Source organism: Ornithorhynchus anatinus, chromosome 2, assembly GCF_004115215.2.
Source record: "Ornithorhynchus anatinus isolate Pmale09 chromosome 2, mOrnAna1.pri.v4, whole genome shotgun sequence".
Classification (NCBI taxonomy): Eukaryota; Metazoa; Chordata; class Mammalia; order Monotremata; family Ornithorhynchidae; genus Ornithorhynchus; species Ornithorhynchus anatinus.
In genome coordinates, this window is record NC_041729.1 from 106,745,414 (window position 1) to 106,770,710 (window position 25,297).

The window sequence follows — 25,297 nt, forward strand, 5'->3', positions numbered from 1 at the left end:
GCCGCTGCCTGCGCCTCCCCCGCTTCGGACCGTACCAAGTGCTCGTCCTCCTCCCCCTCCCCCTCCGGCTTGCAGCCCCAGCTCGTCCCCGAGCTCCTGCAGGATTAGAACCCAGGACCGGACCCAGGACCCTTTCTCCCTCCCGCAGGGAGCGCAGCAGCTGCAGCCGGAGCTCACCAGCGGGGGCCCATGGCGTACAGTCAGGGAGGCGGCAAGAAGAAAGTCTGCTACTACTACGACGGTGAGTGGGCTGGGCCCGGATTTTCCATTCATTCATGCAATGCAGAGTCAATGCAATTGACTCTGTGCTGAGCGCTGTGCCGAGCTCTGGGAAAGTACAAGTCGGTGTGAGGCGCCGGGGCGCAGCACCCTCCAAGTGCTGCTTTGCTTCGACTCATTGTCTGGACGGTGCCTGGCACGTAGTGAGCGCCTAATTAGCACCAGAATTATTTTTATTATTTAGCGCCCAGGCTTAAGAAACACCAGGATGATCAGTATTTAATGCACAGCCGTAAATACCAGAATTATGAGTATTTGGTGCACAACCCTGGGCTGACACTGCAGAGCAATTCAGGGCCGGTTGTTGGATTTTATGACTGTCCGAGCCGAATCCAGTCTTTTCCTCCCTTTTTTTTTTTGCATTTTTTTGAAAAGCCGTCGTGGTCACGGTCATTCCCTGCATATGCAGTGAGTGCTTACGGTGTGCGAAGCGCTGGGCCGAGCACCAGGCACATTCCCGGCCCTCGATGAGCTCCCAGGGCGGGAAGGGAGCCCCTTCCATGCTGCTGTTGCGGCTGCTTTTTTGCAAACCTCTCCTTTCATTCATTACTGAGCAACGACTGCGTGCAGAGCACTGTACTAAGCGCTTGGCACGTACAACTGGGCAGCAGATAGAGACCATCCCTGCCCAACAACGAGCTCGCAGTCTAGGAGGGGGAGACCAGCAGGACAGAACAAGGAGTCAGGCATCAATAGCATCAAAATAAAGAGAGTCCTAGATAGGTGCACATCATTAATACAATAAATAGAATAATATATAATATAGAAATCTGCACCAGTGCTGGGGGGGAGGGGAAGAGGAGAGGGAGGAGGAGCAGAGGGAAATGGAGGATTCAGACTGGGAAGGCCTCTTCCTCCTCCTTGCTCCTTCTCCTCCTCCTCTTCCTCCTCCTCCTCCTCCATCCTTGCCCATCCTGCGGGTGTCCACCCTAAGGACCGGCTTCCCACCCTCTCCCCACTTGCACTGACCCCTCCCGCCCTTCTCTTCCACCTTTTCTCTCGCCCCTCCTCCACCATCCTTCCCCTTCCTCTTCATTCATTCATTCCTTCCTTCATTCATTCAGTTGCATTTATGGAGCCCTGACTGTGTGCAGAGCACTGTACTGAGCGCTTGGAAAGTACAATTTAGCAGCAGAGACGATGCCTACCCAACAGCGGGCTCTCAGTCTCTTCCACCTTCTCCCCTCCCACCCCCTCATCCCTTCATTGTTGTATTTATGGAGCACTTACTGTGTGCAGAGCACTGTACTGAGCGCCTGGAAAGTACAATTCAGCAGCAGAGACGATGCCTGGCCAACAAGGGGCTCACAATCTCCTCCACCTTCTCCCCTCTCACCCCCTCATTCATTCATTCAGTCCTATTTATGGAGCACTTACCGTGTGCAGAGCACTGTACTGAGCGCCTGGAAAGTACAATTCAGCAGCAGAGACGATGCCTGGCCAACAAGGGGCTCACAATCTCCTCCACCTTCTCCCCTCTCACCCCCTCATTCATTCATTCAGTCCTATTTATGGAGCACTTACCGTGTGCAGAGCACTGTACTGAGCGCTTGGAAAGTACATTTCAGCAGCAGAGACGATGCCCACCCAACAGCGGGCTCTCAGTCTCTTTCATCTTCTCCCCTCCCACCCCCTCATTCATTCATGCAGTCACATTTCTGGAGTACTTACTGTGTGCAGAGCTCTGTACTGAGCGCTTGGAAAGTACAGTTTGGCAACAGAAACAATCCCTGCCCAACAGCGGGCTCACAGTCTCCTCCACCCTTTCCCCTTCCACCCCCTCATTCATTCATTCAGTCATATTTCTGGAGCACTTAGCTGTGTGCAGAGCTCTGTACTAAGTGCTTGGAAAATACAATTTGGCAACAGGTAGAAACAATCCCTGCCCAACAACGGGTTCACAGTCTCCTCCACCTTCTCCCACTCCCTCATCCATTCATTGCTGTATTTATGGGGCACTTACTGTGTGCAGAGCAGTGTACTGAGCGCTTGGAAAGTACAATTCAGCAGCAGAGATGATACCTATCTGACAGCGGGCTCTCAGTCTCTTCCACCTTTTCCCCTCCCACCCCCTCATTCATTCATTCAGTCGTATTTCTGGAGTACTTACTGTGTGCAGAGCTCTGTACTGAGCGCTTGGAAAGTACAATTTGGCAACAGATTACCCAACAACCGGTTCACAGTCTCCTCCACCTTCTCTCCTCCCACCCCCTCATTCATTCATTCAGTCGTATTTCTGGAGCACCTACTGTGTTCAGAGCGCTGTACTAAGCTTGGAAAGTACAATTTGGCAACAGATAGAAACAATCCCTGCCCAATAACGGGTTCACAGAATCCTCCACCTTCTCCCACCCCCTCATCCATTCACTGTTGTATTTATGGAGCACTTACTGTGTGCAGAGCACTGTCCCGAGCGCATGGAAAGTACAATTCAGCAGCAGAGACGATGCCTACCCAACAGCGAGCGCTCAGCCTCTTCCCTCTTCTCCCTTCCCACCCCCTCATTCATTCATTCAGTTGTATTTTTTGAGTGCGTACTGTGTGCAGAGCACTGTACTAAGCGCTTGGAAAGTACAATTCAGCAGCAGAGATGATGACTACCTAACACCGGGCTCACAGTCTCCTCCATTTTCTTCCCTCACCCCCTCATTCATTCAGTCGTATTTATGGAGCATTGATTGTGTGATTGATTGTGTACTGAGCGCTTGGAAAGTACAGTTCAGCAGCAGAGACGATGCCTACCTAACACCGGCCTCACAGGCTCCTCCATCTTCTCCCCTCCCACCTCCTCATTCATTCAGTCGTATTTCTTGAGTGCTTACTGTGTGCAGAGCACTGTACTAAGCTCTTGGAAAGTACAGTAAAGCAACAGATAGCAATCTCTACCCAAAACAGGCTCACAGTCTAGAAGGGGGGAGACAGACATCATAAAAAGTAGACAGGCATTAGTAGTATCAATATAAATTGAATTATAGGTATGTATGCATCATTAATGAAATAAATAGAATAGTAAATATGCACATATATACATAATATACATATATTATACATAATATACACATATATATACACACACAAGTGCTGTGGGGCGGGGAGGAAGGTAAAGCAGAGGGAGGGACTCAGGGCGATGGGGAGGAGGAGCAGAGGGAAAGGAGGGCTCAGTACAGGAAGGCCTCCTGTCCTCTGTATCCCACCCCCATTGCCCACCTTCTTCTCTGCCCCTTCCCCTTTTCCTTCTCCCACCTCTGCACCCGGGGGGCTGGGAAGGATTGGAGGAGATTTCACCTGTCTTTCGCACCCCAGGAATCTCCCCCAGCCTTTTCCAGCCCCCCTCCTCCAACCAGATCTCCCCCTTTCCATTGCCTCTCTCGGGCACCGGGGTTTTAATAATAATAATAATAATAATAATAATGTTGGTATTTGTTAAGCGCTTACTATGTGCAGAGCACTGTTCTAAGCGCTGGAGAGGACATAAGGTGATCAGGTTGTCCCACGTGGGGCTCACAGTCTTAATCCCCATTTTACAGATGAGGTAACTGAGGCACAGAGAAGTTAAGTGACTTGCCCACAGTCACACAGCTGGCAAGTGGCGGAGGTGGGATTCAAACTTATGACCTCTGACTCCAAAGCCCATGCTCTTTCCACTGAGCCACGCTGCTTCTCTAAGTAAGAAGTTTACCCAACTTTACCAGTCTAGCTCCCTCTAGACTATGAGCTCGTGGTGAGCAGGGATTGTGTCTCTTTATTACTGGATTGTCCTTTCCCAAGCGCTTAGTACAGTGCTCTGCACACAGTAAGCGCTCAATACATACGATGGAGTGAGTGAATGAAAGTTTCTTCTGAAAAGCAGCGTGGCTCAGTGGAAAGAGCACGGGCTTAGGAGTCAGAGGTCATGGGTTCTAATCCTGGCTCCGCCTGTCGGCTGTGTGACTTTGCGTAAGTCACTTAACTTCTTTGTGACTCAGTTCCCTCATCTGTAAAATGGGGATTAAGACTGAGCCCCACGTGGGACAACCTGATCACCTTGTATGCCCCCCAGTGCTTAGAACAGTGCTTGGCACATAGGAAGCGCTTAACAAATAGTATTATTCCCCCACCCCCTGCACAGGATTTCCAGTTTCGTGGCCCTGGGGTAACTGGGGGAGGAAGGCCCAGTTGGCCTTGTGTGTGTTAGCCCACCCTGATGGAGTCCTGGCCTGCTGTGCCCACCGCTCTTTGTTCCTCTTGAGGGGGAGAAAAAAAGGCTCCCCCCCTCCCGGTTTGGGTAAAGGTTTGGCAGTGACATCCAGGATTTGGGGACCCTTGAGCCTGCAGGGAAAGAGAAGGCGAGGGTGACAATGAGACCCTGCCCATCTGTAGGGATTTGGGGGGAGGTTGATGCTGACCGATACTGTTTGAGGCCTGAACAGTCAATCAGTAGTATTTATTGAACACTTACTGGGTGCAGAGGACTGTACTAAGCGCTTGGGAGAGAATGATGCAACAGAGTTGGTAGACACGTTCCCCCCCCCAAGGAGCTTGGTCTATTATTGAGCTCTTCCTGGGTGCATGACACTGTACTAAACTCTTGGGAGAGCTTGATGCCTCAGAGTTGGTAGACATGTTCCCTGCCCACAAGGAGCTTACTCTGTTGAGCTCTTCCTGGGTGCATAGCACTGTACTAAATGCTTGGGAGAGCATGATGCAACAGACTTGAGAAGCAGCATGGCTCAGTGGAAAGAGCACGGGCTTTGGAGTCAGAGGTCATGGGTTCGAATACCGGCTCGGCCACTAGTCAGCTGTGTGACTTTGGGCAAGTCACTTAACTTCTCGGTGCCTCAGTTCCCTCATCTGTAAAATGGGGATTAAGACTGTGAGCCCCACGTGGGACAACCTGATCCCCCTGTGTCTACCCCAGCGCTTAGAACAGTGCTCGGCACATAGTAAGCGCTGAACAAATACCAACTTGGTAGACACGTTCCCCACCCAACGAGGGGCTTTTGGTATTTACTGAGCTCTTCCTGGGTGCAGAGGACTGTACTAAGCGCTTGGGAGAGCATGATGCAAGTTGGTAGAGAGAGTCCCTGCCTACAGCGAGCTTATAGTAGATATTGAGTGCTTACCATGTGCAGAGAACTGTACTAAGTGTCTCGGCGAGTACATATACTACCAACAGAGTTGGTAGACATGCCCTGTTCTCCCTTAGAATGTGAGCCTCATGTGGAACCTAGTTATCTTGTATCTACCCCAGTGCTTAGTATAGTGCTTGGCACATGGTAGGCGCGTAACAGTCTAGGAGGATGAGGGCAGGATAATAATGTTGGTATTTGTTAAGCGCTTACTATGTGCTGAGCACTGTTCTAAGCGCTGGGGTAGACACAGGGGAATCAGGTTGTCCCACGTGGGGCTCACAGTCTTAATCCCCATTTTACAGATGAGGGAACTGAGGCCCAGAGAAGTTAAGTGACTTGCTCACAGTCACACAGCTGACAAGTGGCAGAGCTGGGATTCGAACTCATGAACTCTGACTCCAAAGCCCGTACTCTTTCCACTGAGCCACGTTGCTTCTTGGTGCATTTTGGTTGGACCTAACTATGGGATAGTAGCAGGAAAGAACAACCAGGGCAGGCCGAGGAGGTGGTTAAAGAAGTCACCGATACCCATCAGCTTTGAAGTTGAGGGTCCCCTTTCCGAAGGCAGGGACTGGGTGAACTCTCCCACTGTGATTTTGCTTCTTAGAGATACTCTGCGAGCCCTGGAGAAGAAAGTTGAGAAGCAGTGCTCAAGCGGTGTAGTGGCCGACAGTTTAGTAAAAGTACTTGAGAGTCCCCTTGTTCGGGTTCATTCAGCAAATACCGGACTGAAAAACTACTTGAAAAATGTTGGGTGGAGCCATGTGCTGTTGTTATTATGGTTTTTGTTAAGTGCTTACTGTGTGTCAAGCACTGTTGTAAGCACTGGACTCGATCCAAGTTAATCAAGCTGGACCCGTCCCACACAGGACTCAGTAGAACTAATCACAATCACTTTTCACAATTTTTAATGGAGAAGAAATGGATTTTGTTGTTTGAGGAAATGAACGGGTTGCTTTAAAATGGACCGAAGTAGCGCATTAATTGTTACTGTTGCTGGGAGTTTTGTTAATGCACTAGGTGTTGTTTTATATTTGCTGTTTTCATTAGACTATTTTATTTTCCTTCCCGCGATACAATTTTAGCATGTCTCATTTAAATCTCAACCCATTCAAAATGCCTTTTTTTTTGTTTTTAAGAAAACAATCTCTGTAATGCACATAATAGCAGCTTTTTAGTAAATTATTAAAAGCTTGGAAAAGAGAGACAGGTTTGTTAACCACATGAAAACCCTACTTTTTAGAGAGATTATACATTTTATTCAAATTCAGTATTTAAGCTGTGCTCCACTGAAATAGTAAAATCATGCATAAGGTAGAAACCCAGGCTCTAACCCAGTCAGGCGGCAGCTGCCCATGCAGTCTGACCTAATAACGGCCTAGATGGTGATGATGATGTTCAAGCAGTGTGGTTAGAGAACGGGGCTAGGAGTCAGAGGGATATGGGTTCTAATCCTGGCTCTGCCACTTGTGGTATTGTTAAGCGCTTACCCCGTGTACTACTGTACTAACGTAATGGTAGATACAAGCTTATCAGATTGGACACAGTCCCTGTCCCACATGGGGCTCACAGTTTCAATCTCCATTTTACAGATGAGATAACAGGCACAGAAAAGTGAAATGACTTGCCCACGGTCACACAGCAGAAACGTGGCAGGGCCGGGATTAGAACCCATAACCTTCTGGCTAAGACGTGGGGACGCTTGGGCCAGTGATTACAAGGCAGCAGCTTCTCACCAGAAAAGTCAAGAGCCCATGAAGGCCCTTAAAAAAAAATGCTCAAGAGAAAAAGTTGACATGGGGAGACCAGGCTTTGAAGGGGGAATTTTGTGCATTTTTCAAAATAGACTACAAATTACTTGGGGAATGAATCAGTGCCCGACTGACTCTGCCTGGTGCCTAGCAGGGAACCATGTGCACAAACAGAATTATTGGTATTAGTGATGATGAGGATAATACCCTCAGCCCTGGTTTTATTCAATATTAAATCTCTGACCAGAATCCCTGGAAAAAACCATTGTGTTCTCAAGATTAGGTGGCATTTTTTTCAAAATCATGTAGGTTAGTAGTTATTACTAATATTTGACTGGTTTGGATCAGTTGGATCCCTGGTTCCCTCCCTCCCTCTGCCAAACTAACTCTCTTCCCCTCTTCAAAGCCCTACTGAGAGCTCACCTCCTCCAAGAGGCCTTCCCGCACTGAGCGTCCCCTTTTCCTTCTGCTCCATCTGCTCTCTCTCTGCTCCCTCTTCACCTCCCCTCAGCTAAGCCCCCCTTTCCCCCTTTCCCTCTGCTCTTCCCCCTCTCCCTTCCCCTCCCCTCAGCACTGTGCTCATTTGTATACATTTTTATTATCCTATTTATTTTGTTAATGAGGTGTACATCCACTTGATTCTATTTATCATGATTAAGTTGTCTTGTTTTTGTCCGTCTCCCTCAGACTGTAAGCCTGTCAATGGGCAGGGATTGTCTCTATCTGTTGCCGAATTGTACATTCCAAGCGCTTAGTACAGTGCTCTGCACATAGTAAGCCCTCAATAAATAAATAAAATACTATTGAATGGTTCGATCCCTGTTCTCCCTTAGAATGTGAGCCTCATGTGGGACCTAATTATCTTGTATCTACCCCACTGCTTAGTATAGTGCTTGGCATTTAGTAAGTGCTTAACAAAAACCCCTCAAGACCCCTTTCCTCTGTTGTCCCAAGGGGTGAAATAATCAAAAGGCAAGATTCAGTCACAAACTCGAAAAATCACCCTTTGACCAATCTAGAGTCAGTGAATTATAAAACAGGATAGCAGAGACAAACAAGGAAGGAAAGCAGAGAGTTGCTCATAAGAGAACAACTCCCATGCTGAAGTTGCATCGGGTACCGTAGGCTCGGGTTGCTCTTTCCTGAGTGTTTTTGTTTCCGAATGCCTACAACACTGGAGTTGAAATTTAAAATTGAAATTGCATCTTAAAAGGAAAGCCGTAGTTAGTTAAATTTTCATAGAAGCGATTGATCCTTAACTCGTGGCAACTTCAAATCCCCAATATGCTCATTTTATTTTAATATTCTCCATATAAAGGACATTCAGATTGTTAGTGAGTAGAGAGATACCACGTTGTATCTTTTTTACAAAAGCTTGAGAGTGTTCCCATTGTAGGTCATCCTTCAAAGGAAAATCCCCCAACTTAATGCTCCTGCTCCAAAAATCAGCTAACGAAGTGGGATTTAGCAACTACTGCTAAGGTGTTTTTTGAAATGATCACGTAAAACGTTAGGGTTGGATACGATCCCAGTCAAGGGGCTCACAGTGTCTCTTGTTCCCGTCCCTATACCAAATGAGGTTCACAGGTTATCCTATTCTCATTTTACAGATGAGGAAAACTGAGGCCTGGAGAAGTGAAGTGACTTGCCTAAGTATGATCAGTAGGCCAGTGGCTCCTGACTCTCAGCCCGAATTCTGTCCATCCCCTAGGCCATGCTGCCTTGTCTCCTTCTGTAAATAGTATGTCAGTCAATCAGTGGTTACTCATTGAATACAGAGCACTGTACTAAGCGCTTGGAAATACAGCCGAGGTGGTTAATGTCATTTTTCAAGGCATCATACTAAGACCTGGGGTAGATACAAACTAATCAGGGTGGACACAATCCATGTCCTACATGGGGCTCACAGTCTGGATCCCCATTTTACAGTTGAAGGAAATGAGGCACAGATATTTGTCCAAGGTCACACAGCAGACAGTTGGCAGAGCTGGGATTAGAACCTAGGTCCTTCTGACTCCCAGGCCCATGCTCTAGCCACTGGACCATGCTGCTTCTCAGGGATCCTGCTCACAACAACCGTACAATATTATTGGCTAATTGGTTCCATTCCTGGACATGACTATGTTTTTTTCATGCAGTTGTATTTGCCCTGGTTAAGGATGGAATAAATCCATCTTTTTAACATTAACCTTATAATAAACAGTGACGGTTCATTTTGTCTGCATATATAAATAAAATGCCCTTTAATTTGAAAATAATTGCTTTTTGCTGTGGGCCTATCCCATATACATATTTATAAATTGTGAACTACTAACATTCAATGTTATGAAATTTTTTTTTTCAAATTCCAGTGTAAAAAAATGCGCTAAGTCTAGTCAAATGCTTGAAGCAGCATGATGTAGTAGAAAGAGCATGGGCGTGGGAGTCAGAGGACCTGGGTTCTAACTCCAGATTCACCACTGTCTGCTCTGTGACCTTGGGCAAGTCACTTCACTTCTCTGTGCCTCAGTTTTCTCATTTATAAAATGGGGATTAAGGCTGTGAGCCCCTTGTGGGATATGGATTGGGTGACCTTGGGGGAGTCACTTAACCACTTAATAAAATGGGGATTAAATCCTCCTCCCTCCTACTTAGAACAGTACTTGACACATAGTAAGTGCTTAAACGAATACCATGAAAAACAAAAACGCTGGCTGTTATACCATTGTGGGTGGGAGACGGGGGCGGATGTGATTTAGTGAAGAATGTTTTCCCATGTAAATCTCCGGTAAGTACGGGGAAATCCCTGATATTTAACTAATTTTACAAAAAAAAAAAAAAAACCTTAGAGAGTCAATTCTTTGTCAGCCAGCGGTGATAATGCTGGTTCCAATCTCTGAGGCTAATTTCTGGTTTGTTTGGCAATTAATTCTAGGATAATAGAAATCAAAATAGAATTTGTGACTTGGATATTTGGTATTCATCCCTCCCCCAGTCCCACAGCATTTATGTACATATCTTTAAGTTATGTATTTTAAATTTATTCATATTAATGTCTGTCTTCCCCTCTATACTCTAAACTCATTATGGGCAGCAAAAGTGCTAATTTTGTATTGTACTCCCCCAAGAGCTTAGTATAGTGCTCTGCACATAGAAAGTGCTCAATCAATACCACTGATTAGTAAAATTTATTGGGGTAAATCATTTAAACTGTTGATTGTAGTTTTGGTGTGCACTATATTTGGCATTAGAATATGTAAAGAGGAATTTCATTCTTTTGAGGGACAGTGGGTCAAGTTCATTTTAAAACTCCTTGTGAAGTAGGTTACACCTATTTGTAGGTAGACTTTTTCAGTTCATCCTCTGTTGTCCTTTTATCGAGAAAAGTTAGAAGTATATGGGGAATAATAGATTTTGATATTTTGAAATAATCCATAGTCTCAGAAGAGTTTGGGCAAGAAAAAATATCAGCCATGGGTACACTGTCATTTTGTCTTGATGTAAGTAAAGAAGGTACCTGGAGATGTCGCCTCAAAATTTCACCCTTGCCTGGGATTCTGAAAGAAATCTGCTAGAATTGTGATATCGGTGTTATTGAGCATGTGGCTCTTGTTTTTGTTCTAGGTGATATTGGAAATTATTATTATGGCCAGGGTCATCCCATGAAACCCCACCGGATCCGCATGACCCACAACTTGCTGCTCAACTATGGCTTGTACAGAAAAATGGAAATTTATGTGAGTATAAAATGGATGTTCATCGATAGTGCTCCCGATGAAAAAGGAATTTGCGATTTAACCAGCTCATTGAGACTTAAGTATGCTTTAATCTCCTTTATGTGTTTTTAATTGAAGGCATTAGTCTTCAGCCATTTTGAGTTTTGGAATCACCTGCTTTAACCAACTTGTATGATAATTTTGATATTAAGCTTTTACTCTGTGCAAAGTTGCAGTACAAACTGCTTATCTCCCACTTACGTTCACCACCCAGCAGCGTGGCCTAATGGGAAAACACGGGCATGGGAGTCCAGGGACCTGGGTTCTAATACCGGTTTCTCCACTTGTCTGATGTGTGACCTCGGGCAAGACACTTCACTTCTCTGGGCCCAAGTTTACCTCATCTGTAAATTGGAAATTAAGACTGAGCCCCAGTTGGGACATGGACTGTGTCCAGCCTGATGATCTTGTATCCACCCTGTTAGTAAAATGCCAGGCACATAGGAAGCGCTTAACAAATGCCATTAAAACAAACTACCAAGCAAAAACCGCCCCACCTTTAGCCTTGTTAATCAATCCATCGGTCATATTTATTGAGCGCTTGCTGTGTGCAGAGCACTGTACTAAGCACTTGGGAGTTTCTTGGAGGAACTGTGTGATGGTTACCCTCCTTGACTTCCATCTTCCTGGTTAAGAATGCATCTTTTAAATCCAAAATTTATTTTATTTGTATATTTTATTAAATCTCCAACTTTGCAGATGGAGAGCAAAGCGTTCTGGGAGAGACGTGTCTGAGGTGTCGCTGTGGCTAGAAACGACTCCACAGCATAAGACAACACAACCCGTTATAGCATCATTAGTAGTTTTAAAGTCAGATTCAATCCTTATTTTTATGTCAAATTCTCCTAAACTGTTGATGTAGTTTCTTAAAAAGTTAATTTTTCATTTTCCCTTTTCCTTGCAGAGGCCTCATAAGGCCACAGCTGAAGAAATGACCAAATACCACAGTGATGAATACATCAAATTTCTGCGCTCGATAAGACCAGACAACATGTCCGAGTATAGCAAACAGATGCAGAGATGTAAGTTTTTGGAAATTTAAAATGATGGCCCGAATTTGAATAGTTCTTACACATGTTGACTGGCCTTAAGTATTTGAAATTAATGAGTTACTAACTATTATGGGTTAATAATTAGTTATTAATAGTACTTGTTATGGTCCTTGCTCGCTATGTGCCAAGCACCATTCTGGTGCTGGGGTAGATACAAGTTAAGCAGGTTGGACATAATCCCTTGTCCCACATAGAGCTCACAGTTGAAGTAGGAGGCTCTAAATCACCTCTGGAACCACGTAGGCTGTTGTAACTTTTTTGGCCCCTCTTCCCCTCCGAAGCCTAGTTCTGACAGCTCCTCAGGGGTTCTGCAAAATCTCCCCAGTTGGAAAGGATTTACTGCTCCCTGCTCACATGATTATCAAACAGTCGTATTCATTTTAGTCAGTAACTTTCAACCGGGGATCGTTTCCCATCCAGATCAGCCAAATGTATGTAAGATCCAGAGTAACTTCACTCTGATGCAGAGCTGCTGGTCATGAGTTTTAAATCACCATTTTGCACCTCCCTGGATCCTTTGCGTTTCAGATAACAAAAACTTTTACCGTACAGTTTACAGTGTACGTAGTCTTGCCTTAATTTCAAGTGGACCAATAATAAATGGGGGTATTAAGTGCTTACAATTAATTTGATTGTTTACTGTGTGCAGAGCACTGTACTAAGCACTGTTCTGAGCAAGTACATCATCTTCAAAGAGGATACATTCATTCAGTCATATTTATTGAGCCCTTTTTGTGTGCAAATCACTGTACTAAGCGCTTGGGAGAAAACAGTATTGCAACAGACACATTTCCTGCCCATGATGAACTCATAGTCTAGAGGGGGAGAGACATTAATAGACATAAATAAATAACAGATATATTCAGATCTATACATATGTGCAGTGGGGCTGGGAGGGAGGATGAATGAAGGGAGCAAGTCAGGATGACGTAGGCTGTCAGGGAAGGTTTCTCGGAGGAGATGGACCTTCAATACGGCTTTGAAGTTGGGGAGAGCAATTATCTGTCTGATAGGAATCCTAATAGGTGTATATAGCAGCGTGGCTCAGTGGAAAGAGCATGGGCTTTGGAGTCAGAGGTCATTGGTTCGAATCCCAGCTCTGCCGCTTGTCAGCTGTGGGACTTTGGGCAAGTCACTTAACTTCTCTGAGCCTCAGTTCCCTCATCTGTAAAATGGGGATTAAGACTGAGCCTGATTCCCTTGTGTCTACCCCAGCGCTTAGAACAGTGCTCGGCACATAGTAAGCGCTTAACAAATACCAACATTATGTTTGAAGCACTGTGCTAACCACTGGAATAGATTCAAAATAATCTACAGTCCCTATCTCACATGAGGCTCACAGTCATAGGTATTTAATCCGTTAGGAAACTGAAGCACAGAGAAGTTGAGACATGCCAGAAGTTACACAGAGCGGAGAAATGGCAGAGTTAGGAGTAGACCCAAGGTGTCCTGACTCCCAGGCTGCTCCTTTTATTAGGCTATGCCTCACTGTCAGAAAGATTTCATCATGTCTAAGACTGAGCTCCTTATCTTCCCTCCCAAACCCTGTCCTCTTCCTGACTTTCCCGTCACTGTGGATGGCACTACCATCATTCCCGTCTCACAAGCCCACAGCCTAGGTGTCATCCTTGATTCTGCTCTCTCATTCACCCCACACATCCAGTCCGTCACCAAAACCTGCCGGTCTCACCTTCACAACGTCACCAAGATCTGCCCTTTCCATCCAAACCGCTACCTTGTTGGTACAGTCTCTCATTATATCCCCACTGGATTATTGCATCAGTCTCCTCTCTGATCTTCCATCCTCCTGTCTCTCCCCACTTCAGTCTGTACTTCACTCTGCCGCCTGGATTACCTTTCTACAGAAACACTCTGGGCATGTCACCCCCCTCCTAAAAAACTTCCAGTGGTTGCCTAACAGCCTTGGCATGAAGCAAAAACTCCTCACTCTTGGCTTCAAAGCTCTCCATCCCCTTGCCCCCTCCTACCTCCCTCCCTTCTCTCCTTCTCCAACCCAGCCCGCACACTCCGCTCCTCTGCCACTAACCTCCTCACTGTGCCACATTCTCGCCTGTCCTGCCATCGACCCCTGGCCCACATCCTACCTCTGGCCTGGAATCCCTTCCCTCCTCACATCTGCCAAACTAGCTCTCTTCAAAGTCCTACTGAGAGCTCACCTCCTCCAGGAGGTCTTCTCAGGCTCTTCCCTCCCCGTCACCCCTACTTCCTCCCCTACCCTCTTCCCCTCCCCACAACACTTGTGTATATTTGTACATATTCTATTTATTTTATTAGTGACATATATATATCTATAATTCTATTTATTTTGATGCTGTTGATGCCTGTCTACTTGTTTTATTTTGTTGTCTGTCTCCGTCTTCTAGACTGTGAGCCCACTGTTGGATAGGGATTGTATCTATCTATTGCTGAATTGTACTTTCCATGCGCTTAGTACAGTGCTCTGCACAGTGAGCATCAATAAATACGATTAAATGAATGAAGGAATCCAGGAGTTGAGCCTCGTTTGGACAAACACCTTAAAAAATTTACTCATTTGACACGTCTAGTATTCATTCACATTATCCAGAGCTTCAATGAATTGTCAAAAACCTGTTTGTCATTTCTTGAGGAGGGAGAGTACACTATCTTCCAAGTATATGTGAGTGGGTAGCCACCCTTATTTGTGGCATCGGTTAAAAAAAAATTGCTTTAGGTATTTTAGGACTAGATTTTAAATGAGCATTATTGTATTTCTTCCAGTCAATGTTGGAGAAGATTGTCCTGTGTTTGATGGGCTGTTCGAATTCTGCCAGTTGTCAACCGGAGGGTCTGTAGGTAAGCCATGACCTCATCATGTACAGAAGTGTGCTTTTGTATTTGTTTTTAAACTGGAATGTTATTCACTGATTGTGAGCAGAGCACTTGGCTGGGTGCTTGGGTGCATAGAGTAGGAGGCCTGGTTCCATCTCTCTAGGAGACTGCAATCTAGTGGGGAAGCTAGGCAGATGGAACGGTGACAGGAAAAATGACATAATGGGAAGGTGGGACCAAGAGGTGGAAAGCCTCCGTGAGGAGACGGCTTTAAACTCATTTTGCCTCCCCCATCTATGATAGCATGGTCAATGCATGCAGACTGGGGTAGGTTAGTGGGGAGGGAGGCTCAAGAGCAGAACTACCGACCACTCTGGGATTTCTGTTCCATAGGCACGTCCTCCAAGGACCAGGCCTAGGAGGTTCTGGGATCCAACATTGATCCGGGCTTCATCTAAGGAGGGAGCAATTTTAAGGCGTGGCTGCCCTGGAGCAAGGGATAGCTTTGCTTTTCAAACCCTGTGTTAACCAATCCAGCCTGGGACTTCCTCACTCGGGGAATTTCTGCTGCTCTGTGCCTTCTTTATGCTTCTCCTCTTGCTCTCCTCTCAATATACCCATGCCACATGCAGGTTTCACCTCTTCAAGTGTTATTCTTCTCCTGCGATCTGACTAGCTGTGGACTCTAATTCTCTTTCCATTAAGCTTTCCTAATTTACTCTTCAGACTTGTTAGAAGGACCTTGAAATCATTTATCCTTTAAGATCAAGGAGTGTGCACTTACAATCATGTACTAGGTCTGCATTTCTCTATTCCTTTGGAATGGCCAATTAATTATTTCCTTTCTATTTCATAGCTGGGGCGGTGAAATTAAACCGTCAGCAGACTGACATGGCTGTTAACTGGGCTGGAGGTCTCCATCATGCTAAGAAGTCAGAGGCATCAGGTTTCTGTTACGTGAATGATATTGTGCTTGCCATCCTGGAATTACTGAAGTAAGTTCACTTTAGGACTGAAGGGTTGGTTGATTACTTTATGGTGATGCTGTAAAGATTATATTTGAATTTATATTTTCAGTTGAAATGCTCAAAGTAAACAAAGTGTACACCTACACCAGCAATAAAAATTAATGGTGCATGTTTCTTGCAATGAAATTGTGAGTTTCTCTGAATAGATTTAAACCAGCGGTGAAGAGCAGAACTTCAAAAATAAAACTTCTGAGATTTTTTACAAAAGATAGGGTGAAGAAAGAAAAAGGAAGAAAGCCAGGGAACAAATGTACTTTTACTCACTAAGAACATTTGTGTAAAGACATTAGCTCTAGGTTCTTGAGGACAAAGGGCTTGAAGAGGATTGTGCTCAAGGGATTGTGCAGTGAAAAGCCAGTCCAGGTCAGGCAAACCCCATGATTCCACCGTAATCTGTTCCTCAAAAATGTGGATATTTCATTAGTGACAATGTTGGGACTATGTTTTTTTCCATAGACTTACATGTTATAATTTGGAACTGATTCCAGGACTTCTGAGGAAAAAAATATGAAATTCCATTACCTGCATTAAACATCACTAAAGTATTATTTATTCTCTACCAAAGTAATTCAAAGCATAACACTTTAAATAAAGAGTTATAATATGATTCCTAGCTTTGCAAGAGGCTATAGAAGTTGAAGCTTGCTCTGCCAACTGGTGGTGGTTCTTCAGCTTTACTGAAAAACATGTTCAATTTAGGCAGTAGCCTGTTCTTAATCCTGCTGAAAATCTTTGCCTATCTTGAACTCCATTCTTAAGGTTCATCTGGGTTCTTGAAAATTGATGCAAGACTTCTTAATCCCCAAATCTTAGCTAGGGGAAGCTAATATTCTGGATTTAGCAGCAGCTATGACAACCTCCTTTGCCCCTAGGGAGCAGGGATTCTCTGCTTCTTCCCAAAGCTTCACAGAATTGGGGTGAAAGGCTGAGATTGGAGCCAGATTTAAAGAGCTTTTTTCTACTACTCTACAATTCTGTGCTGTTTTCAGACAGAGCAGATAAGTCGACTTCTGGTTTGTGTTTAGGATGGGAGTGAATTTGAATTATTCACTGGTTTAATTAGAAGACAGCATGTGCGAATAAATAACGGTTGACCATCGTCACTCAGATATAACATCGGACACTTTGTTTAGTTTGTCTTTTTTTTTTTTTCTGGAAAGGTGTTATCAGATTGATTTTTTTCTGGGTTTTTTTTGTTTTTTTTCAAAAAAGTTTATTTTTAATTTCCAGATACCATCAAAGAGTGTTATACATTGATATCGACATCCATCATGGGGATGGTGTTGAAGAAGCTTTTTATACAACAGACCGGGTTATGACAGTATCATTCCATAAGTATGGTGAATACTTCCCTGGTACCGGAGACTTAAGGGTAAGACCACAAATTAAGTTAATGATAGAGGAAGTTCAGGTTGACTTATGTTTATTTTTTTAATTGTTCAGATAATTGATTAATTCGCATTTTTGTCAAGCTAGCTGTATTGGTTATTTTACCAAATGGTCTTGCTTTTATAGCCTGCTTGTTATTAAGGAATACGATATCTGCACACCTTTATAAAGTGCCAAATAGGAGTTGTATTTTGTATATATTTTATATGTAGGAAGACTATTTTGGGCCCTTTTCCTTTGTTGGTTGATTGCTGAATTGACCAAGAGAACTAACACATTGCCAGTTTTTCTGTCATATATTATCACTGCACAGTTTGGATCTGCTTTCTCGCTTAATCTTAATCCCCATTTTATTGATGAAGTAACTGAGGCACAGAGTTGCCTTTCACCACCCTTCCTAAAATGGGCCAGAATTACACATTGCATTCCAGGCTTGGGGGTCCACGGTTCTGTATCTGGGGAAAACTTTTTTGTGCCCTTCCTGATAATGTCCTGGATCTTGTGGCTCTTTTTAGTTGCCAACCAGCGATTTGAAGAAAGTCACTGTGACTCCACATGTCATTTCTGAGTTGATCATGGTTGCTCAGAGCTTGTACGGTAGTTCTTTGGATTATTTTGTCTTCAGTTTTATGAGGTCTCCCTTTAGCCTATCCCCATAAATAAAGCATTTGACCACCAGGAAGAGTTTAGTTAGTGTCACCTGCAATTGTGGAGCCTCAGAATCCCATCAAGCTCAATAAATATCATTATTATTACTACTTGTATAGAACCCTGCTTCTTTGGCAGTTTAACATTGTGGAAGTGTGTGGGAAGTAGGACTGTGAATTATTCTTAAGGACATATGTTCTTTTAGTCTAGTTTTTTCTTTCTTTAAGGGAAGGGGAGAATAAGGCATGCTGTTAATTGGCTCAGTTCTAGTGTATGGAGATTTTTGTGTGTGATGGGCTGAAAATAAGAGTTTTACCTTTTGTGGTAGACTTCGGAGCTGTGGGGACACATTTAAGCTAAAAAATCTGCTAGATTTCTCTTCTCCCTGATTTGGAAGCATTTGCTATCCGATTCAAGTCTGAATTTTGTCCAATTCATTTATAGGCTGATTTTTGGTAGCTAAATTCAGCGTACAGGAGTCAGAAATAATTTTCCCCTCAAATCCGAGTAGGTGTGATTCTTCTCTTATGAGGCCACAAGATGGTGCTCTGTCTTCAACAAAATGAAATTGATAGTGGATTTCTGATGTTCTTAAGCCCACGATCATATTACTGACATTTTTTATGACATTCTGTCCATACAAAACTGTCCACTCTATGCCCTTCCTATGCTACATGCACTTTTACCCTTACCCTGGCACTGTACAAGCTAATCAGGTAGGACACATTCCAGGTCCCACATGGGGCTCACAGTCTTCGTAAAGTGTTTGACAAATACCTCAGTTATTATTAACGGTCTTATCAGTGGTCCTCGTGCACTGATAGGATCTTATCATCAGTAATGTCATCTTTGAAATTGAAGCTGCCTAGGTATGTAATTAAATAATATTTATCGTGGACCAGGATGAGCTAACTTATATTTAACTTTATATCTTTAGGATATTGGTGCAGGAAAAGGAAAGTACTATGCCGTCAACTTTCCGATGAGAGATGGTATAGATGATGAGTCATACGGACAGATATTCAAACCAGTGAGTGTGTTTATAAGTTACATATATATTTTTTTCATCTAATTTAAGCGTTTACAAGGTGATTAATGCTCGGTCTTCCTTTTTTTTTCTGTGTAGATAATATCAAAAGTGATGGAAATGTATCAGCCTAGTGCTGTAGTATTGCAGTGTGGAGCAGATTCACTGTCGGGAGACAGGCTTGGATGTTTCAATCTAACTGTCAAAGGTAAATGTAGAAGAACAGTTTAATTGAAGTTGTTAGAATTGTGAGGTGATGTGGAAGAAGGTTTTTCTGCCCTTTCGTGCTTTTTAACTGGGGAATGTGGACGCCTTAATTATGTGCCCGAGGATTCTTTCTTTGGTTTTATCTTTCGGATCTAGCTCTTTTGTTCCATTTTTTTCCTCCTAAAATGAAAGAATTGAATTTTCAGGCAGTGGTATATATTGGAAAGTAATTTGGTGTGATAGTTTACATTCCCAGTTTTGTTTACCACAATAACATGTCCAGAATTCAGAATTACTAAAGGTAATTCATCCTTGAGTGATGCCCATTCACTTGAATTGAATAAATAGGAAAACAGACTTGGTCAATTAAGGGAGAAGGGGCACTTGTAGAAGTGTTGTGATTTTAAATGTTTGTTTTGTAAATTTAGAATATTTTTTCCCCCAAAGAAAAGAAGGAAAATTATTTGATATTCGCAATCTTATGTTGGGTGTATTCTGTAAAGAAAACATTTTTTTTTTTATCCTGGTAACTTGTTGAAGATACAAAAAAAAGTCAAATTGGAGTGCAAAGTATTTGGTAAAGAATTTGGAGATGACAATATGGGTTAGCTAATTATGTTCATGCTTCATTTAAAACATTTTGAATCTATTGGAGAAAGAAGTCGTATTTTTATCCATTTGTTTGGTGTGTTTGATTTTGAAAACATGATGTGCTAATCTTGACATTTAACTTGATGTTTAATTTCTTTGTGGCAGGCCATGCAAAATGTGTGGAAGTTGTGAAGACCTTCAACTTACCTCTGCTGATGCTTGGAGGAGGCGGCTATACAATCCGCAATGTTGCTAGATGCTGGACCTATGAGACTGCTGTTGCCTTAGATTGTGAAATTCCTAATGGTAAGTATTCCCTCAAATGTTAATAATTGAGAAGGTCAAAATTAGAATTCCTCCTAAATACACTAAAGAGGGAGAGGATTCATTAGTTATTATTATTAAGCACTTACTGCGTGCAAAGCGCTGTTTGGGAGAGTACAGTATAAGAATAAGTAGATAAATTACCTGCCCACAAGGCGCTTACTGTCTAGATTTGATATATATATGGACATGAGAATAGGGGGTTTGTAACATCTTGTTTTACAGAGAGCTTTTTAACTTTCCCCTGGAGGGAGGAGTGCAAGGATTTAGGTTGTCCTTCCCAGAATTCCTCCTGACAGAAGGAAAGTAGGGGGATTTTGTTTCCTGGAAGGTAGTGAAAAACTGAGAGACATAAAAAAAGGACAGCTTCTTGGAGGGAAGAGAACAAACTCCAGAAACTGCAGAAAAAAGACCCTCATGTATGGCTGGGGTTTAATAACTCTCTAGTCTTAATAATTATGTTTCATATTCTTAATTTGAATGTTTCTTCCAATCAGTCATATTTATTGAACACTGACGGTGTGCAGACCACTGTACTAAGCTGACAGGGAGAGTACAGTTCAACAGAGTTGGCAGATTCCTTCCCTGCCCCAAGGAGCTTACCATTTGGAAAGGGAGACAGACATTAATATACATGAATAAATTACAGATAAAATCATAATAATGATGGCATTTAAGTGCCTAATCTGTGTCAGGCAGTGTTCTAAGCCCTGGGATAGATACCAGTTAATCAGTCCCTGTCCCACATAGGCCTCACAGTCATAGTCCCCATTTTACAGATGGGGTAGCTGAGGTACAGAGAAGTTAAGCCACACAGCAGGCAAGTGGCGAAACTGAGATTAATACCCAAGTCCTTCTGACTCCCAGGCCCATCCTCTATCCACGAGGCTGTGCTTAATCCTTAGTCAGAATTACTTTTATTCCGATTTAAGCACTTATTTTTTTCCACTCTTGGTCTTGATTACTTGCATACACTTTCCACAAGTTGTGAGGCCAGGATGGGGAAGTCGACTCCTCCTGAAATTTGGCTCCAATTTCCAGTCTATAACCTGTTTTGGCTGTGTGTGTTTTTTTTCTAGAGTTGCCATATAACGATTACTTTGAGTATTTTGGACCCGACTTCAAGCTGCACATTAGTCCCTCAAATATGACAAACCAGAACACCCCAGAATATATGGAGAAGATCAAGTAAGTAATGATTGTAAGATTGGTTTGTAGTGTGGAATCATTAGGTTGACTTTTTTTTTTTGGAGGGGTGGCAGGCACTATTGCCCTTCTTAAAGTCAGTCACCTTGGCATCTACCATTCCTTTTTGTAGGTTAGCTTAGTGTTATGGGGGTCAATTAATGTATAAGCCTGCATCTAGCTTCCTTTTCCTGATTGAACCCAAGCATAGAGAAAAGGATAAAATTCATGCAAAGTGAGATTCATGAAAGGTCCCTGAGGTTTATTGTAATTTATAGAACAGCCCTTTGGGGTGCCTTGTAAGTCAATGGGTTTGAAAACTGAAGAAAATCCCTCTTTTACTAAAAGAGGGATAAGCAGAACAGCTTTAAGGTGAACCTGAATGATATTAGGTGAGCTTTGAAAGTTTCCTAAAAACATCCAGGTTGATTTCTTTTTCCCCCCACCCCCCTCCGTTCGACACAGACAGCGTCTGTTTGAGAACCTGCGTATGTTGCCTCATGCCCCCGGGGTACAGATGCAAGCTATTCCTGAGGATGCAGTCCATGAAGACAGTGGAGATGAAGATGGAGAAGATCCAGACAAGAGAATTTCCAGTAAGGGACCGTTCTGAGATAGCGGAACACTTAAAATGCTCTCCTTTTTTAATCACTTTCTTGAATTCAACCAGTCACAGTTCTGGCTGGCAAATTTTTTTGATGGGGAGAAGTGCTTAAAATATTGGAATATAAAAAAAAATCTTTGGAGAATTGTGAAAAGTATTCCATGTTTTCCAGAAAACAAGGATTTGAATGGGATGGTTTCTTTAAGACTCCAAAATCCGAACCCTTAAATTGAATATAAGGGGTGCACTGTTTCCTATAGAAATATCCTTAAAGTAGTTTTAATGGTCTTCCTAGGGGCCTTGAATGTTCTCTGGTCTTGAGAAAGCTACTACTCTCCTGTGACCAACAAGGGAGCTGTAGCCAGAAGGTTGTCAAAAGAACCTTCCCTAATTCTGCCACTGTGTTCTGCATGCATTCTGGCAAAACTGAATGGATGTGATATTTGAAGGGTTTGGTCATTTTTTTTTTCTCCTGGGAAATGTTCTTTCTCCCTACTCTGTAAAGACATGGATCTAGATCAGTTTTGGTTTGGGCCTGGAGTCTGATACCTGTCCAGGAAAGGTTCTTTACAGATCCTACACTAAGCAGCATTTGGGCATTTGCAAACACCAGCAAGAATTAATAGTGCTAAGGAAGTACTTACCAGGCAGGTGTTCTTGTGCTTTCTTCTTGGAACTAGCTTAAGTTTTCTTAAATTCATGTTGAGAAGCAGGTTGGCATAGTGGAAAGAGCACAGACCTGGGGTCTAATCCCAGCCCCACCACTTGGTCTGCTGTATGACCCTGGGCAAATCACTTAACCTCTCTGTGCTAGTTACTGCATCTTTTCATTGGGGATTAAGACTGTGAGTACTTTGGGGGACTATGCACTTCATCCAGCCTGATTAGTTTGTACCTGCCCCAGTGCCTAGTGCCATACCAAATACCATTAAAAAAAAATAAAGTAATTCTCGAGTTCCGTCCTTCATTTCGGAACTACAAATCAAGTTTTAATAACTGCCGAACAAGTTGCAGTAGCATATTCCAGAAATGTATAAGTGTTTAGCTTTCGTCCCAAACTAATCTGCTGTAATGCTGTTGGCTAATGGATATTGACCTTTATATTTCAGTTAGAGCATCTGACAAACGGATAGCTTGTGATGAAGAGTTCTCCGACTCTGAGGATGAAGGGGAAGGAGGGCGTCGGAATGTGGCTGATCACAAGAAAGGAGCAAAGAAAGCCAGAATAGAAGAAGACAAGAAAGAAACAGAGGACAAGAAAGCAGGTTAGGAGATGTTGAAAATGGAAAAATTAATGTCACTCATTAACACTCTCACTCTGCCTCCCAAGAGGAAGATCCCTACAAGTCCAGCTTTGGAAAATGGACTGTCAAAAGACAAATGTGAAGAAGGATCCAAAACCCTTCATTTTTATGAGCTTCTTGAAATACTGAAATAAAACCCCCACAAGTTATTGCGGTAGCAGATCTGGAAACCATTTTTCCCTTTTTGCTACTTTCAAGATCTTAAGAATTTTTCTTCTTGTTCTCACTCACTTACCTAGTTTTGAAATGATTTTTGATTGATTAATCGTATTTGATTAAGCACTTGGGAGAGAATTCCCTACCAATCCCTCCCACAACAACCTTAAAGTGTAGTTTGACTTTCATTGGTGTTGCCGATAGACTGTTCATGTTGATCTTTGACCAGGTTTCATTTTTGATATGTTGTCAGGCAGTTACTGCAGAAATGAGTTGTATTTATTGAGCACTTACTGGGTGCAGACTACTATACTAAGCACCTGCACACTGTAGAATTTGTGAATGCATTCAACAAGCTTATAGTTCAGAAACAGCAAAAAGCAGGATTTTATGCCCGGCTCAGAGGCGTGGGCCAAAACAAGTTATCATTAAAATGATCTCCTTATACAAAACAGCTTATTATTCAAATTAATGCATGAGAAGTGTGGGAGTAATGGTTTCTATGAAAGTTAAAAATAGGCTTTGCTATTTAAAATGTTTTTGTCTTTTTTCCTGCTCTATTTTGGGGCCTGAATGGCAACTTGTTAGATCTCCTGGACTTTTGAAGTTAGTTTTAAAAGTATCCCAAGCTTGACTTACCCTTTCTCATGTTTATTTTCAGATGTTAAGGAGGAAGACAAATCCAAGGATAGCAGTGGTGAAAAGACAGACACCAAAGGGTAAACCAAATGTTTGGTTAACTAACTCTCTTGATTGAGGCTAAAAGATCCCTGCTGCTGTGCTTAAAAAAAATTCCAAAACTAGGCACAGCGGGGAGAGTGGCTAGACAAAGGGAGTGTGGAAAGAATGAAAATTCATGTTAGAGTTCAGTTTTGCAAAATCCAGCCAAAAGATCTATAGTTTTCAGTCTGTAAACAGTGTAGTCATTTAGGTCAGATCCCTTCCCCCTGCCCTCTGGGATCAACCCTAGATCTCTGCCTGCCCTTGGAGTAGAGGTAGGAGGGATATTGCTGGGATGTGAATGCTGGAGCTGAGAAGAGTTGGGGAGGGTCAGGCCTCAAAATAAAGGAGGGGAAGGGATGGGGTGGGGGGGTTGTGGGAGGGAGGAGGTGGGGGGAGGCTTGGGACAGGGCACACCAAAACCGTGTGACCTAGTTAGTTTAAATGGATATTTTACCTTTTGAACAGAGCCAAATCGGAACAGCTCAGCAATCCTTAAATTAATGAGAACCTCACACCAATTACAGGACACAGTACTCAAGTGGGAAAATACTAGGGGAAGATGACAGTTTTCTTTCTGAGAGACTGCTGACTTTTCATTTTTAACTACTTGGCATGGACCGTATTTATTTTTAAAACGGCTTTTTTTTGTTTCTTGGCAAGTTGTATCATGAGTTTCTAATTATGAAGTCGAAAGGCCTTTCTCCACCATGCTCTACGTGATAGTATTTAAAATGGATGAGTTACGTTATGTCTAAAAAATGGATCTAATAAGTAATTTGCCTTTCTGAGCTGATTTTACCTCTTTTGTAATTATCTTTATTAAAAAAAAAAACTGCACTTGGGGGTTGTCTTTTGTCTATTTGTACCTTAGGCTAAAGTGCGCTGTGAGGAAATGAGGCCAGGAGCATATCTGAGAATTCTATGGTCAGACTCCCTTTTTTGGCACTGGTAATCTGGCATTTTTCTTCCTACCCCATTTGCTAAAAACTGATCTGTCACTAAAAACTGTATCCCACACTGAGAAGCAGCGTGGTGTAGTGGATAGAGCCCAAGCCTGGGAGTCAGAAGGACCTGGGTTATATTACTGGCTCTACCACATGTCTGCTGTGACCTTGGGCAAGTCACTTCACTTCTCTGTACCTCATTTACCCTATCTGTAAAATGAGGATTAAGATTGTGAGCCTCATGTGGGACAGAGACTGTGTCCAACCAGCACCTAGTAAGCATTTAACAATTTCTATTAAACAGATGGATTTTGTTTGGTGCAATTATAAGGGCTAACAGTATTCAAACTGAAGCTTACCTGTTGCCTCTGACTGAAAACTTGAGAGCAAGGACTTTCCTCTGCATCT

At 43.2% G+C, this 25,297-nt stretch overlaps 1 protein-coding gene across 1 annotated transcript; it reads left to right on the top strand.

The window, feature by feature from the left end:
• On the top strand, positions 1 to 24,783 carry HDAC2 (histone deacetylase 2). Its single transcript, XM_029058496.2, has 14 exons — positions 1 to 241; positions 10,745 to 10,857; positions 11,801 to 11,918; positions 14,709 to 14,783; positions 15,616 to 15,754; positions 17,018 to 17,159; positions 18,762 to 18,854; positions 18,951 to 19,059; positions 19,815 to 19,955; positions 21,053 to 21,161; positions 21,624 to 21,754; positions 22,872 to 23,027; positions 23,884 to 23,941; positions 24,411 to 24,783. Exons 1-14 carry the CDS (start codon positions 190 to 192, stop codon positions 24,439 to 24,441), a joined length of 1,467 nt encoding a protein of 488 aa, XP_028914329.1. The 5' UTR covers positions 1 to 189; the 3' UTR covers positions 24,442 to 24,783.
• The last annotated feature ends 514 nt before the right edge of the window (positions 24,784 to 25,297 follow it).